Raw genomic sequence first — 12652 nt, 5'->3', positions numbered from 1 at the left:
GTGGGTTGCCGACTTCGCTGTCATGCCGAGACATGACAGTGACCACAACGCCCTGATACTGGAGCTGGGGCCTCCAGACTTCTATAATCCCACAGCCACTAGTACCCCAGTAGGTAGCAATTTAACACTTGCTAACAACAGAAGGAGAATCAGATGGGGAACACTCAAGCAGTCACCAGACAAGGCATCAGCATTATATACTCTTACTATTTCACCCTTAATGGAAATGGAGGAGGCTGCCATGTCACTTGACTCTCCTCAAACCATCAGTTGATTTGAGACACTGCACGTAGAATTGACAACTAGCCTGACTAATATTTTTAATCCTCTGACGCATTCTAAGGCGTATAAGGGTGCCAAACAAACTTGGTTCAACACTTCTTGACGCAAGGCAAAGGCTGCCCTTATAGATGCCATCAAAACTAAGGATAGCTACTTAATTAAATTAAACAGGGCCCTTTATTGAGACAGTACCAAGCTAGCTAAGAAGAAGTGGGAGCTTGAAATTTGGGATGCCATTAAAACAGCACTTTGCAATAGGGACATGAAGTCGTTCTGGTTGCTAGTGAGTACAGACAGTAGTATAGAGAACTCAGCCTTAGAGCCTAATATTGCTGCAGCCGCATGGAAGTCTCACTTCCAAGCTCTGTATACCACTGAGGAAGCCACAGAATCCAAAGATGAAACATCTTTAGCAAGCCCAGGGATTCTCCTTGAAGTTTTAAATGCAATCAGGAAGCTTCCCCTTGGAAAGGCCACCGGACTAGACAAGATTCCTGGGGATTTGTTTCGGGAGGAACCAAATAGGCATGAAGATCCCGGACACCTGGTATGGGGCTGACAATTCCCAGTCTTTAGGAAGGGCTCACCTCTCCTGCCCACCAACTAAAGGCCGATCAGCCTGATCGACGTCACTCAGAAATTGTTTGCTAGGATTCTTCTCAAGCGCCTCCACTCCTGGATGGAAGAGCGTGAAATCCTGAGTGCGTATCAAGCTGGTTTTCAGAAGAATATCTCCACTATCGGCCAAATCTTCAGGTTCCAATTATTATATTGGATGACAGTGTAAATAGAGGGTGGCAGGCTCTATTTGATATTCGTTGATCCTAAATCGGCCTTCGATTTGGTCCCGCGAGCCAAACTGTGGGAACAACTGGGCATCCCACCCTACCTGTTGTCACTGATCATGAGACTGCATGCAGGTAATTTTACCCAAGTAAGGTATGGGAAATTGTTAGAACTGGGGGTTTCTAGATGGCAATGGTGCACACCTTTGACCAAATAGGGACCCTTGCTTCTAAGTCAGGGAAAGGGGATTACACTACTGGATAACCCCTGCTCACCCCTTGGTAGCTTGGCACGAGCAGACAGGCTTATCTCAGAGGCAGTGTGTTAAGCATTTGTGAATACACACAGTAATACAGTGAAAACACTACAGATGGACACAACACAGGTCTTATAAAAAATAAGTATTCTTCATATAGACTTAACACAAGACCACAAACGACAAAAATCCACAATACTGTACTTAAAATAGGCTTAAAGATGGTAGAAGTTACTTAGTTCAAGTTGATGATAAATGCGACACAGTTCTCACAAAACTACCTGGATGTGTAACGCAAAACAAACAAAAGACTCGCAGAGTTGGAGATGCGTCGGTTCCTTGCTTCAGGGGAGACGATGCGTCGCGCCTCAATGCTTGCACAGAACAGGGGATGTGTCTTGGTCCTTACTGGAGAGTAGGTGATGCGTAGATTCTCGTGCTGTGTTCCGGTTGCGATGCGACAAGATGGCGCCTCGATGTGATGCGACGATCCGGTGCGATGCGAAAAGATAGCGCCCTTGATGCGACGACGTGAAGACGATGCGTGCACGCCCGACGGCAGTGCGGCAAACTCTGTAGCTTTGGAGCCGTGACAGGCCCTGCGACACGCTTTTCCGGTGATGCGACGCCGACCTTGCGGCGACGACACGCTTCTCCGGTGATGCGTCGGGTAGCATCTTTGACGAAGGTACGCTTCTCTGGTGAGGCGGCGGCGACAAGCTTCTCCGGCGATGCGACGGCAACAGCTGCGACATGCTTCTTCTCGATGCGTCACGCTTCTAGCTCCCAGGGACATGCAGGCTTCTGCAGACAGAATTCCCAGCAAGAAAATTCAGAGGGGAGCTGGTGGTGAAGTCTTTTGTCCCTGAGACTTCAGCAGGAGGCAAGCACAAGTTTAAGCCTTTGGAGTAATATTCTGCAAGATGATGAAAGTTCTTTGAAAGTTCCTTCTCCTTTCCTTGGCAAAAAAAGAAACCACTGCAGGCCAGCACACTGGCAGGGGGGCAGTCTAGACTCCTGCAGCTGCCTTGGTTCTTCTTCTTGGCAAACGGTTTGTCTTGTCCCCAGAAGTGATCTAAAGTCTTGGGGTCTGGGTCCCCATATTTATACTGCAAAATCCTTTGTCCTCTGAAGGCAGAGAGGCCTTTGCCTAGTCCAAACCAGTTCTGGTCAGTCTTGGAGCACTTTGTTGACAAGACACCTTCTTTCCTTTCACAGTGTAGGCCAGGGACATCATACACACCACAGGAGGTGGAGCCAGCATTGTGGAGGGAAGGCACAGCCTTATTCAGGTCCCAGGTGCAAATCCACCCACCCATCTGCATGCAGATCTCTCTATTCAGCCTTGTGCTGACTCACCCTGTCTCCTGGAATCCCCTAGCCCCTGTCACTCAAACTCCAGACAAGGAATACACAACCTAGCAGAGGCAGGCTTGATAGTTAGACAAGAAAATACCTACTTTAAAAGTGGTGTTTTCCAACACAGAATGTTAAAACTAACGTTACTAAAAGATGTATTTTATCATTCTGAGTTCAGGCATCCTAAACTCGAATTTCTACCTAGTTCCCTGAGTGAGTTAGGATTATAAGATGTTATAATCAAACTGCTCATTCTGGCCTATGGGGAACAGGTAGCCGTGCAATAGTGAAAAACAAAAATGGCTGTAATTCACTATTAGGACATACCACACACACCAGGGCATGTCCTACCTTATATTTACAATGCACCCTGCCCTTGGGCCTACCTTAGGGATGTCCAATATGAAGAAAAGGGACGGTTTAGGGACTGGCAAGTGTGTGCACTTGCCAAGTCAACATGGCAGTACTAGGCTGCACACAGGCTCTGCAATGGCAGGCCTCAGACACACTTTACAAGCTGCTTCTGTGGGTGGCACAACCAGTGCTGCATGCCCGCCAGCAGCATTTGATTTACAAGCCCTGAGCTCACATGGTGCACTGTACTAGGGTCTGACAAGTAAATCAAATAGCCGAATCATGGAGTCATTAATCAATACATCAATTTAACATAGGGAGCACTTTCACTGTGGCACTGAATAGCAGTGGCACAGTGCCCAAAGCATCTAACCAGCAAAACAGATCAAAAACAGAGGAGGCAATAAGTAAAAAGTGGAAGGGAGACTGACACCAATGATACCAGGTTTAACAGAAATCCAGGGAATTGACCCCCCCCCCCATTCCCCCACCCCCCGCTTCCCAGTCAACAGAGGAGTAAGACAGGGGTGTGTTCTGGCCCCTACCCTGTTTTGTCTCTTTATCAATGCTTTGGTGGCACAATTAAATGAGGTAGTGGAGAACGACGCCTCAAAGCTGGTGCATGGTAAGGTGCCAGCAATGATGTTTGCGGATGACACCTTGTTGTTATCTAAGTCCCCTATGGGCATCCAAAGGATTCTTGACAGTTTCTCCTTATTTTGTAAAAACAGGGGGCTGGAGATCAATACATCAAAGACCAAATTTATGGTCTTTAACCCAGCCAAAACATCTCGTCCAAACCCCTCCTTAAATGGCACCCTGTTAGAGAGAGTGACTGTCTTTGATTACCTTGGTGTCACGTAGTCTGAAACATTTGAATGGGGCCCGCAACTAGACAAAGCAAGCTTGAGGCTAGCGCAGATGGTTGGGGGAACTGCAAAAACCTTTACGAACTCATCATACAAACAGCCTGGCCCTGTGGCTGAGATATATAAAGTACAAGTCAGGAGTGCTGTAATTTATGGGGCGGAACTTTGAGGTCACCGTCCCTCTGGCAGATTGGCCAAAATAGAGAATACATTAAGAAGACAGCTCTTGGGCCTACCGCCAAACACGCCTCTCATCCCCCTACACCTGGATTTAGGAATTAGACCTATTGCTGAGGAGATTGGACTCTGACCGTTGACCTTTTGGCGTAGACTGTGGGCGACCCCTGAATTAGCCAGTCTGAACTCAAGGGAGTAACCCTGAGGAAGTGTACCCGACAATTCCACGACTAGAACTAGTAAGAGCATATAGATCGCTCAGACTAGCCAATATCGAGGGGAACACTTAACTTGGGTACCTAATTGCTGACTTCCTTAATATTAAAGCTCATTACCTCTTTGAGCCTTTTCTGGATGATATACAACCTTCCATGGCAAGGCAGCTATATATCCAGTGTAGAATAGGGACCTTGCCGGTTCATGCATTCCCGAACAAATGGTCAAAAGCTCCTTCCCTTGGGTGTCCTGCTTGCAATAGTCAAGACGAGTCTGACATTCATGTTCTTTTTTTTCACCCTGGCTACAAAATAGCCAGATGGTGTTGGCTCCTTCCACTCTGTAGAAATCTGGGGTGTATGCAGTGTTCGGAGGCATATAGAATACTGAGATCTGATACTCACCCACCCACCTCCACAGTTTTTGCCGTGTCCCGATTCCTCAATTCTATGTGGCATAGGCATAGGGTATTGTTAAATTCACCACAGCAACCTTAAATATATTTCTCTTTGTACTTTGTCTCAATTTAACCTTTTTAACTTCTTAACATTCTTCTTTAACCTGCTTTTTATTATTTTTACTCTCTGAACTATTGCTGTAATGATACTTGCCTAACTTAAAATGCATTGTGGCTATCTTTTATAATCTGTCTTTGATGAATTTTTAATATTGCTCAAATTTAGCTATGTATGTATTTGTATCATCTACTTTTTATGGTCTATATTAACCAAAATAAAGTTTGTTGAATGGAATGGTTTCTAAAGTTATAATACATGTTGGTATTTTTGAGTTGTTATTTTACTTGAAAGGCTACTTTCTTCCAAAATTTAGGCGGTCTTGAGTTTTTCCATACTTAATTTTGACTAAAATGTACTGAATTTTCTGCTGCTAGATTCATCCCACTAGTCTGTCAAGAAATGATCCAACAGCAGAGCAGATGGAGTGTTTCTTGATGGACCAATGGAAGAAATTAATCGCAATGCTCTCTAGCTGGCACGCTTCTTGCTAGACCAATTAAGTAAATCCATCAATTCACTGCTCTTTAGGTCGAGCATGTCATGAAAGACCAAAGAATGACTCAATTTCACTACTCTTTCTGTTCTGTTTTTATTTAGGCCTGATCTTCTTGTTGAAGGAGGGAAAGATTCTGTTGTCGACACTGCAGGAACCCTAGGTAGGAGCATGCTTACTCCTGAATTTAACAATGCCCAGAAAGGTAGAACAATAAAGTAACATGAGCATTCCCTTGTGTTTGAAATTAATTTGTGTACTGCATCCTTTTAATTCCATTGTCCCTTTTATTTCGGATTTATAGATGAAAGCAACTCGCATGATTCCTCGTTAGATGAACCTGTGAATAGACAAGGATTAGGTTTTCAAGGTAAGAGGATACAGTTTAGGTTAGCATTTCTACTAAATATTAAGACTCGGTTAGTTCAAAATACATTTGAAACGTAAATATATTTTTCAAGGTGGTATTAACGAAAGGGCTTAAGGACTAACAGCTAGATTCATGAAAGATCCGTTTTGCAAGTCTATAATAGCGATTCATAAGGAATCGCTATTACAGACTCGCAAAACGGGATTCATGTAGGAATCGCAATATTTATTGCGATTCCCACTGATTCCTTATTTGCGATTAGCTAATTGCTAATCGCAAATAAGGAATAACTCCCCATGCATTCCTATGGGCCCATAGGAATGCATGGGGAGTTATTCCTTATTTGCGATTAGCAATTAGCTAATCGCAAATAAGATTGCGATTTCAAGGGTGCCAGGATGTCCAAAGGACACCCTGTAGCACCCCTGAAATGTAAATTTACACAGGTGTTGCGCACACACATGTCCAAAGGACATGTGTGTGTTGTGTGTGTAAAATGCAATTGAGAAAAATGCACTAAAGTGCTTTTTTCTATTTTTTCGCTATTTACCACGAAGTCAGACTTCGTGGTAAATAGCGACCAAAAATAGCGAATTCGCAATGTAGAAATGGTTAATGAATTGCATTTAAGGAATCTCAAGTAGAGATTCCTTAAATGCATTTCCTCGCAAATGTGCGAATTCTTTATTAGCAAATTTTGCATTTGGGATGATGAATCCCAAATGCAAAAATTGCACTCGCAAAGGGCCAGATTCTCAGAATCTGGCCCTTTGCGAGCGCAATTGAGCTTGATGAATCTTTATCTAAGTATAGTGTTGAAAGAAAATTTTGATGTGAGTTTCCGGCATCTTGCAGGATATTGGCGATCTTTTTTATTACATTTTGCTGGTCTGTTTGATAGAAATATGCTTTTCAAATGATTATCAGCCATTACCCGTGGAGAGTTGCAAAGACACCGTTATTATTCGTGCATATGCATCCACTAGATACATTTGACTATGTAAGTTTTGAGGTGTGCATGCATAAACATGCAAATTCACCTTTTGTATATAGAGCGGGAGAGAGAGAGTTATGCATATGGGCTTAATTTGCCAAGTATCGGGTATATCCCTTATTCACTTCAGGAGGCATAGAAATCTTTATCTTTTTTGATCCTGCATTAGTTTTCACTAGTTGCAAGTTGGTTGTGCTGACTAAGGTGTTCTTTACAGCCATATTGTGGACCTGAGTTAATGTGTAGCATTAATAGAAAATGTATTTCTACGTCTGGCAAAGAAGTGAATATCAATATCCTGAAGTCAGGAATTTAATCTCTGATATGGGTACAGAAGGCCGCTGCCCACGATAAAATGTGTGGGAGTAAGTGAATATTGAAGTGTTAGGTACATACTCGGCGCCTTCGTATTCATGAAGATATGTATGTACGTGGTATTTTTTTATAGCACAAACCTATCCAAAAGGAAGTGGAATGCTGTATTAAGTCGGAGACAAGCATAAAGCCAATGAGTGAAAAGAGCAGCTGGTTTGATGATGTTTGTTTGGGGGTGATGTGAGCTTTTTTTTTCAGGACTTGGATGAGACATGCGCGGTGCTTAGGATGCTACTTAGGGTTGATAGTATGGAGTCTGGGATGACATGAAGCAGGGCATTACCACCATCCAGATGCAAGACTACAAGTCGTTGTACAGCAGTTTATAGGGCGCTCTCTGATTGATACTTTACTGCCAGATTCCTCACCTGTTGCATTATCCCAGGTGTCATACTGGATCTAAATCCGCTCGCAAAGGGGCAGGTTCTCAGAATCTGCCCCTTTGCGACCGGTATTTTTGCAGCGTGAATCTTTCTGGATTCACTATGCTGTGCATATTCCGCAATCTGGTGGATGGGTCCGGAATCGTAGTCTTTTTTCTCTTCTTTTGTTTTTTTTTTCGTAGCCCAGGTGGGCGTCGACGTCCCACCATTTGGTGTACCTTCGGTGACGTCGGCATGCTTCCGGCGGAAGCTACCAACCTTGGGCGCCATCTTCAGATTATTTTTTCCGCCGTTGGGTCTGGATCGTCGCGTGAAGCTCCAGAAGTTTTGGAGGAGAAAAGGAGGAAATACAGCAACTCTTCAACGGTAAAGACCTGAGAAGATCGGGAGAAGAGGACCATCAGAGAAGAGACGACGAAGAAAGGAAAGAACTTCGAGATCTTCGACGTCCTTGGAGGAATGCGCATTCAGGGGGGCCCCTGAGCGCAGGGATGTACAAGACACCCTTTAAATTCTGCAAAAACTGCCACCACAAGTTCGCGCAGAAGGATCAGCACCCGGTCTGCAACCTCTGCCTGCCAATCGACCACGAGAGCAGAGACTGCAACGCCTGCTCCGTCTTCAAGCCGAAGACACTCCGAGTTCGAGAGAGACAGAGGACAGCTCACCACACGATGCAGGGCAAGGGCCAGGCCCGACGCTTTATGAACTGGGCCTCTCCACCGACGACGAGGACAACATCGCCGAAGGTCCAGATGACTTCACGGTCGCAGAGATCGATAAGAAAACGCCTGACAAGGTAGGAGAGTCTACGACCCCGAAAACACCGACAGGGTCTTGAAAACCAGAGGCAGACTCTCGAAAGTCAGAGCCCAGAGCCTCGAAAGGAGCACCGGCGCCGAAAACTTCAACGACCGAAGCTGCATCCTCCGAAAAAGAGTCCAGCGGATCCTTCGAAAAGGACTCCCGGAGGCCGAAGACCAGCGAAAAGCAAAGGTCATCGAAGCAAGCCCCCGAAAAAGGGTCTTCGACTTCGACTTCGAAGGAAAAGGAGCCGAAGAAAGTTTCGACGTCGACGACGTCGCCGAAAAGAGCAGCCGAAACGCTCGACGACGAGCAGGCCGCAGAGATGCAGAGAAAGAAAAGAAAGCTCGACGCCGAAATGGAGAACATCCTTCAGAGAAAGAAGGACTTCGATGAAAAGATGAGAAGTTACAGGATCCCCTCGAAGCCGGCACCGGCCGTCGCTGAGGTACAGGAGCTCGAGGAGTTCGACGTCGAAGAGACGCCGAAAACTCCGGATCCCTCGGAGCACGAAGAGGAAAAAGACCTCTACTACACAGAAGGGGATTACGGGGAACAGCAGTCAAGCTACGGCTCAGGTTCCTCGACGGCCCAAGACCAGGAATGGCAGGACATCGAGGCCGAAAACCCGGAGGAGGCTGTGGAAACATACCCCTCGAGGCCTTCGCCACCGGATGACATTGGGGCATACAACGAGGTGGTCAGGAAGGCGGAAGCAGCTAATGGAGTTAAGCTGGAAGAGGAGAAGCCAAAAGCAGATTTCCTGCTGGAGACATTGCTCCCCATACAGACAAGAAGCCAGTTCTTGCCCATGCTAAAGAGTATCACAGACCAGGGGAAGGAAGCCTTCAAGGACCCGGCTACATGCAGATCAGTAACGCCGAGGACGGAGAAGAAATACAAATTCTCCTCCCAGGACCCAGCTTACATCAAGGGATCCATCACAGCAGATTCAATAATCGCTGCAACGGCCAGATAAAGGGCAAACGTCCCAACAACATCTGGACCTCCACCTGACAAGGAAAGCAGGAGGATGGATCTAACTGGCAGGAAAATAGAGAGGAACGCCGCAACGCACTGGCGGATGGCGAACTCCAACGCCCTCCTGAATAGGCATCAATACCAGCATTGGGATGAGATGGGCCAATTGCTCAAGCACCTCCCGGAACAAGGGCATCACACCTTGTGGAAGAGGGGAAAAGCATCGCTAACTCGTGCCTGAAGACAGCCTTGGATGGGGCAGAAACATCCAGCAGACTGATGGCTATAGGCATCACAGAGAGAAGGCAAGCCTGGCTCAGGATCTCAGGCTTCAAGGCTGAGGTTCAGAACAACATCCTGAACACACCCTTCAACGGTGAAACACTGTTCGGAGCTCCAGTTGACGAGAAGCTCACCCAACTGAAGAAGGACAATGAGACGGCAAGGTCCATGGGGGCCCTGCAATTCAGGGGGATGAGGAGGGGCACTCCTACACGGAGGCCAAACGGCAGAGGTGGAAGTCATCTAAGAGATGGACACCAGAGTTTCCACCAGGGGCAACAGAGTGACAACCAAGGTCACCAGGGCCAGCAGAGGCAAAGCTGGAACTACCAGGGCAGGGGCCAGTCCTTTCGATCAAGAGGAAATGGACGGGGCCAGAGAAGAAGAGGCAGGGAACAACCCCCCTCTAAGTGACTTCACACGGAAAAAGGTGCTCTCCCACTCGTACCCTCCGGGGGAGGAGCACGAGGAAACAAAGAGGAGACGGCTACACGGACAAGACACAAAGGAACATGTGACGCCAGTAGGAGGAATATTGAGATTTTTTCTCCAGGAGTGGAGAAAAATAACAACAGACAAGTGGATACTCAACATTATGCAGTTCGGATACTGCATAGAGTTGGAAAAGAGACCACCAAACAGAAAGCCAAAGAAAAGAGAGTACTCGAGAAGAGAGCTGTGATTACCGCAAGAGGAAGCTCAAGAACGCCTCCTCAAAGCGGCCATCGAACGGGTTCCATTCAAAGAGCGGAACAAGGGAGTGTACTCAAACTACTTCCTGGTGCCAAAAGTGGACGAAAGTCTAAGACCCATCCTGGACCTACGGTTCCTAAACAAATACGTAAAAACTCAGAAATTCAAAATGACGTCCCTACAAGAGGTCATCCCACAGATAAAGGCCGGGGACTTCTTGTCCACCATAGACCTCAAAGATGCGTACCTGCACATCCCCATGAACAGGCAGCACAAGCACATGCTAAGATTCACAGTGAACAAGGATCACTACCAATTCACGACCCTGGCATTCGGCCTAAAGTCCGCACCAAGGGTGTTCACCAAATGCCTCGCGGCAGTGGCCGCACATCTAAGAACAAAGGGGATACACACGTGTACCCCTACCTCGACGACTGGCTCGTAAAGGCAAGCTCTTACAGGACATGCAAAGATCATGCAGAACAGGTGACAAGAACGCTAGCAAGCCTGGGATTCGCCATACACTGGGGAAAATGCTCGATGGAACCAGAGCAAGTGAAAATCTTCCTGGGAGCTCAGATCGACACCGTCCAATGCAGGGTGTTACCCAGTGAAAAGAGAACACTCAGCCTACTGAGGGAGAAACGTCACTACCAGAAGGGGCGAGCTCTGACAGTGAGGACTGTGAGCAAGATCTTGGGGATGATGGCGTCATGCATACACCTGGTCCCCAATGTACGCCTACAAATGAGACCACTCCAAGAGTGGCTGCAACAGCAATGGTCACAAGCTACAGGAAGTTGGGAGGATCTAGTGGTTGTAACGCACAGGGTGCAGGAAGAAATAAGGTGGTGGACCAAGGAAAGAATAACAGTAGGGAAACCTCTAACACCACCGGACCCAACAGTGACCATCACCACAGACGCATCCCAGAAGGGATGGGGCGCACACATGAACAGGCTCAAAGTGAGGGGTCTGTGGAGCCCTACAGATGCAGTCAGACACATGAATTACCTGGAATTGAAAACAGTGTTGCTAGCCCTCAAGGCTTTTCAGAAACACCTGTACAACCAGAAGGTGCTAATACAAACAGACAACACCACAACGATGTTTTACATAAACAAACAGGGGAGAACTCAATCATTCCCTCTGTCAAGCTTGGCACAGGAAATCTGGAAATGGGCTATACCACTAAAAATAGACCTGCTAGCCATACACCTGCCAGGGAAGGACAATGTAGAAGCCGATAGGCTCAGCAATCAGACTTCAGTGTCCCACGAGTGGGAACTCAATATCCAGGAAACAGAGAGACTATTCAGGAGATGGGGCACACCAACAATAGACCTGTTTGCAACACGCCGGAATGCAAAATGCCAATACTTTGCATCCAGGCAACCAGAGGCACTATCACAGGGGAATGCCCTATGGATAAGCTGGTCAAAAACATTTGCCTACGCTTTTCCCCCGATACCACTGATCCCCAGGGTTCTCAACAAATGCATGACGAGCAACATGACGCTCATCCTGGTGGTACCACAATGGGCCAGACAGACCTGGTACTCTCAGATAATGGAGATGGCGCAGGGCCCCCCCCCACAAGTTCTCAAAAAGAAGAGACCTACTCTCCATGGAAAACGGAGAAGTTCTACACCCCGAGCCGGAGAGGCTCAACCTCTCAGCCTGGCTCCTGAGGACTTAGAGTTCGCACACCTAAAACTACCAGAGAGCACCCTGCGGGTGCTGCGAGAGGCAAGAAGGCCCAGCACACGCAAGTGCTATGGGGAGAAATGGAAAAGATTCACTCAATGGTGTTGCAATCAATCAATCAATCATAGCATTTATATAGCGCGCTACTCACCCGGAGGGTCTCAAGGCGCTTGGGGGAGGGGGGGGTCCGCTACTGCTCGAACAGCCAGGTCTTGAGCTGCTTCCTGAAGGCGAGGTGGTCTTGGGTCAGGCGGAGGTGGGTCAGGAGGGAGTTCCACGTCTTGGCGGCGAGGTAGGAGAAGGATCTTCCTCCTGTGGTGGCTCTTCGGATGCGGGGGACGGCGGCGAGGGCGTGGTTCGTTGATCGAAGCTGGCGCGTGGGAGTGTTGCAAGAAAAAACTCCATAGAAAAATGACCAGGGAATCCACGGTGCTAAGGTACCTCACGCACCTAATTAATGCTAAGCTAAGCTCATCCTCGCTGAGGGTGCACCTGGCAGCGATTGTGGCATACACAAGAGGAGAAACAGGGAGAAGCTTCTTTACATCCCAAGTCATAAAAAGATTCTTGGAGGGGGCTAAAAGAATAGCGCCACCAAAGAGAATGCCGCCACCGGCCTGGATCCTAAATGTGGTACTGACGGAGCTCATGAAAGCACCTTTCGAACCCATCTACAAAGCATCACTGCAAATGCTAACGATGAAGACAGCCTTTCTGGTAGCAATCACCTCGCTACGAAGGGTGAGCGAACTG

At 47.3% G+C, this 12652-nt stretch overlaps 1 protein-coding gene across 4 annotated transcripts in view; it reads left to right on the top strand.

The window, feature by feature from the left end:
* The window catches only part of GTF2IRD1 (GTF2I repeat domain containing 1), a 1361292-nt gene that overhangs the window by 1112594 nt on the left and 236046 nt on the right, over window positions 1-12652 (top strand). For all 4 annotated transcript variants that reach the window (XM_078679432.1, XM_078679431.1, XM_078679429.1 and 1 more), the window contains 2 exons: window positions 5415-5473; window positions 5615-5680. In XM_078679432.1, coding sequence (XP_078535558.1) covers window positions 5415-5473; window positions 5615-5680 — 125 coding nt within the window. The remainder of the gene's footprint in view (window positions 1-5414; window positions 5474-5614; window positions 5681-12652) is intronic.

Source organism: Lissotriton helveticus, chromosome 3_1 (genome assembly GCF_964261635.1).
Source record: "Lissotriton helveticus chromosome 3_1, aLisHel1.1, whole genome shotgun sequence".
In the NCBI taxonomy this organism is placed as follows: Eukaryota; Metazoa; Chordata; class Amphibia; order Caudata; family Salamandridae; genus Lissotriton; species Lissotriton helveticus.
This window is presented reverse-complemented; position numbering and strand designations above follow the sequence as displayed.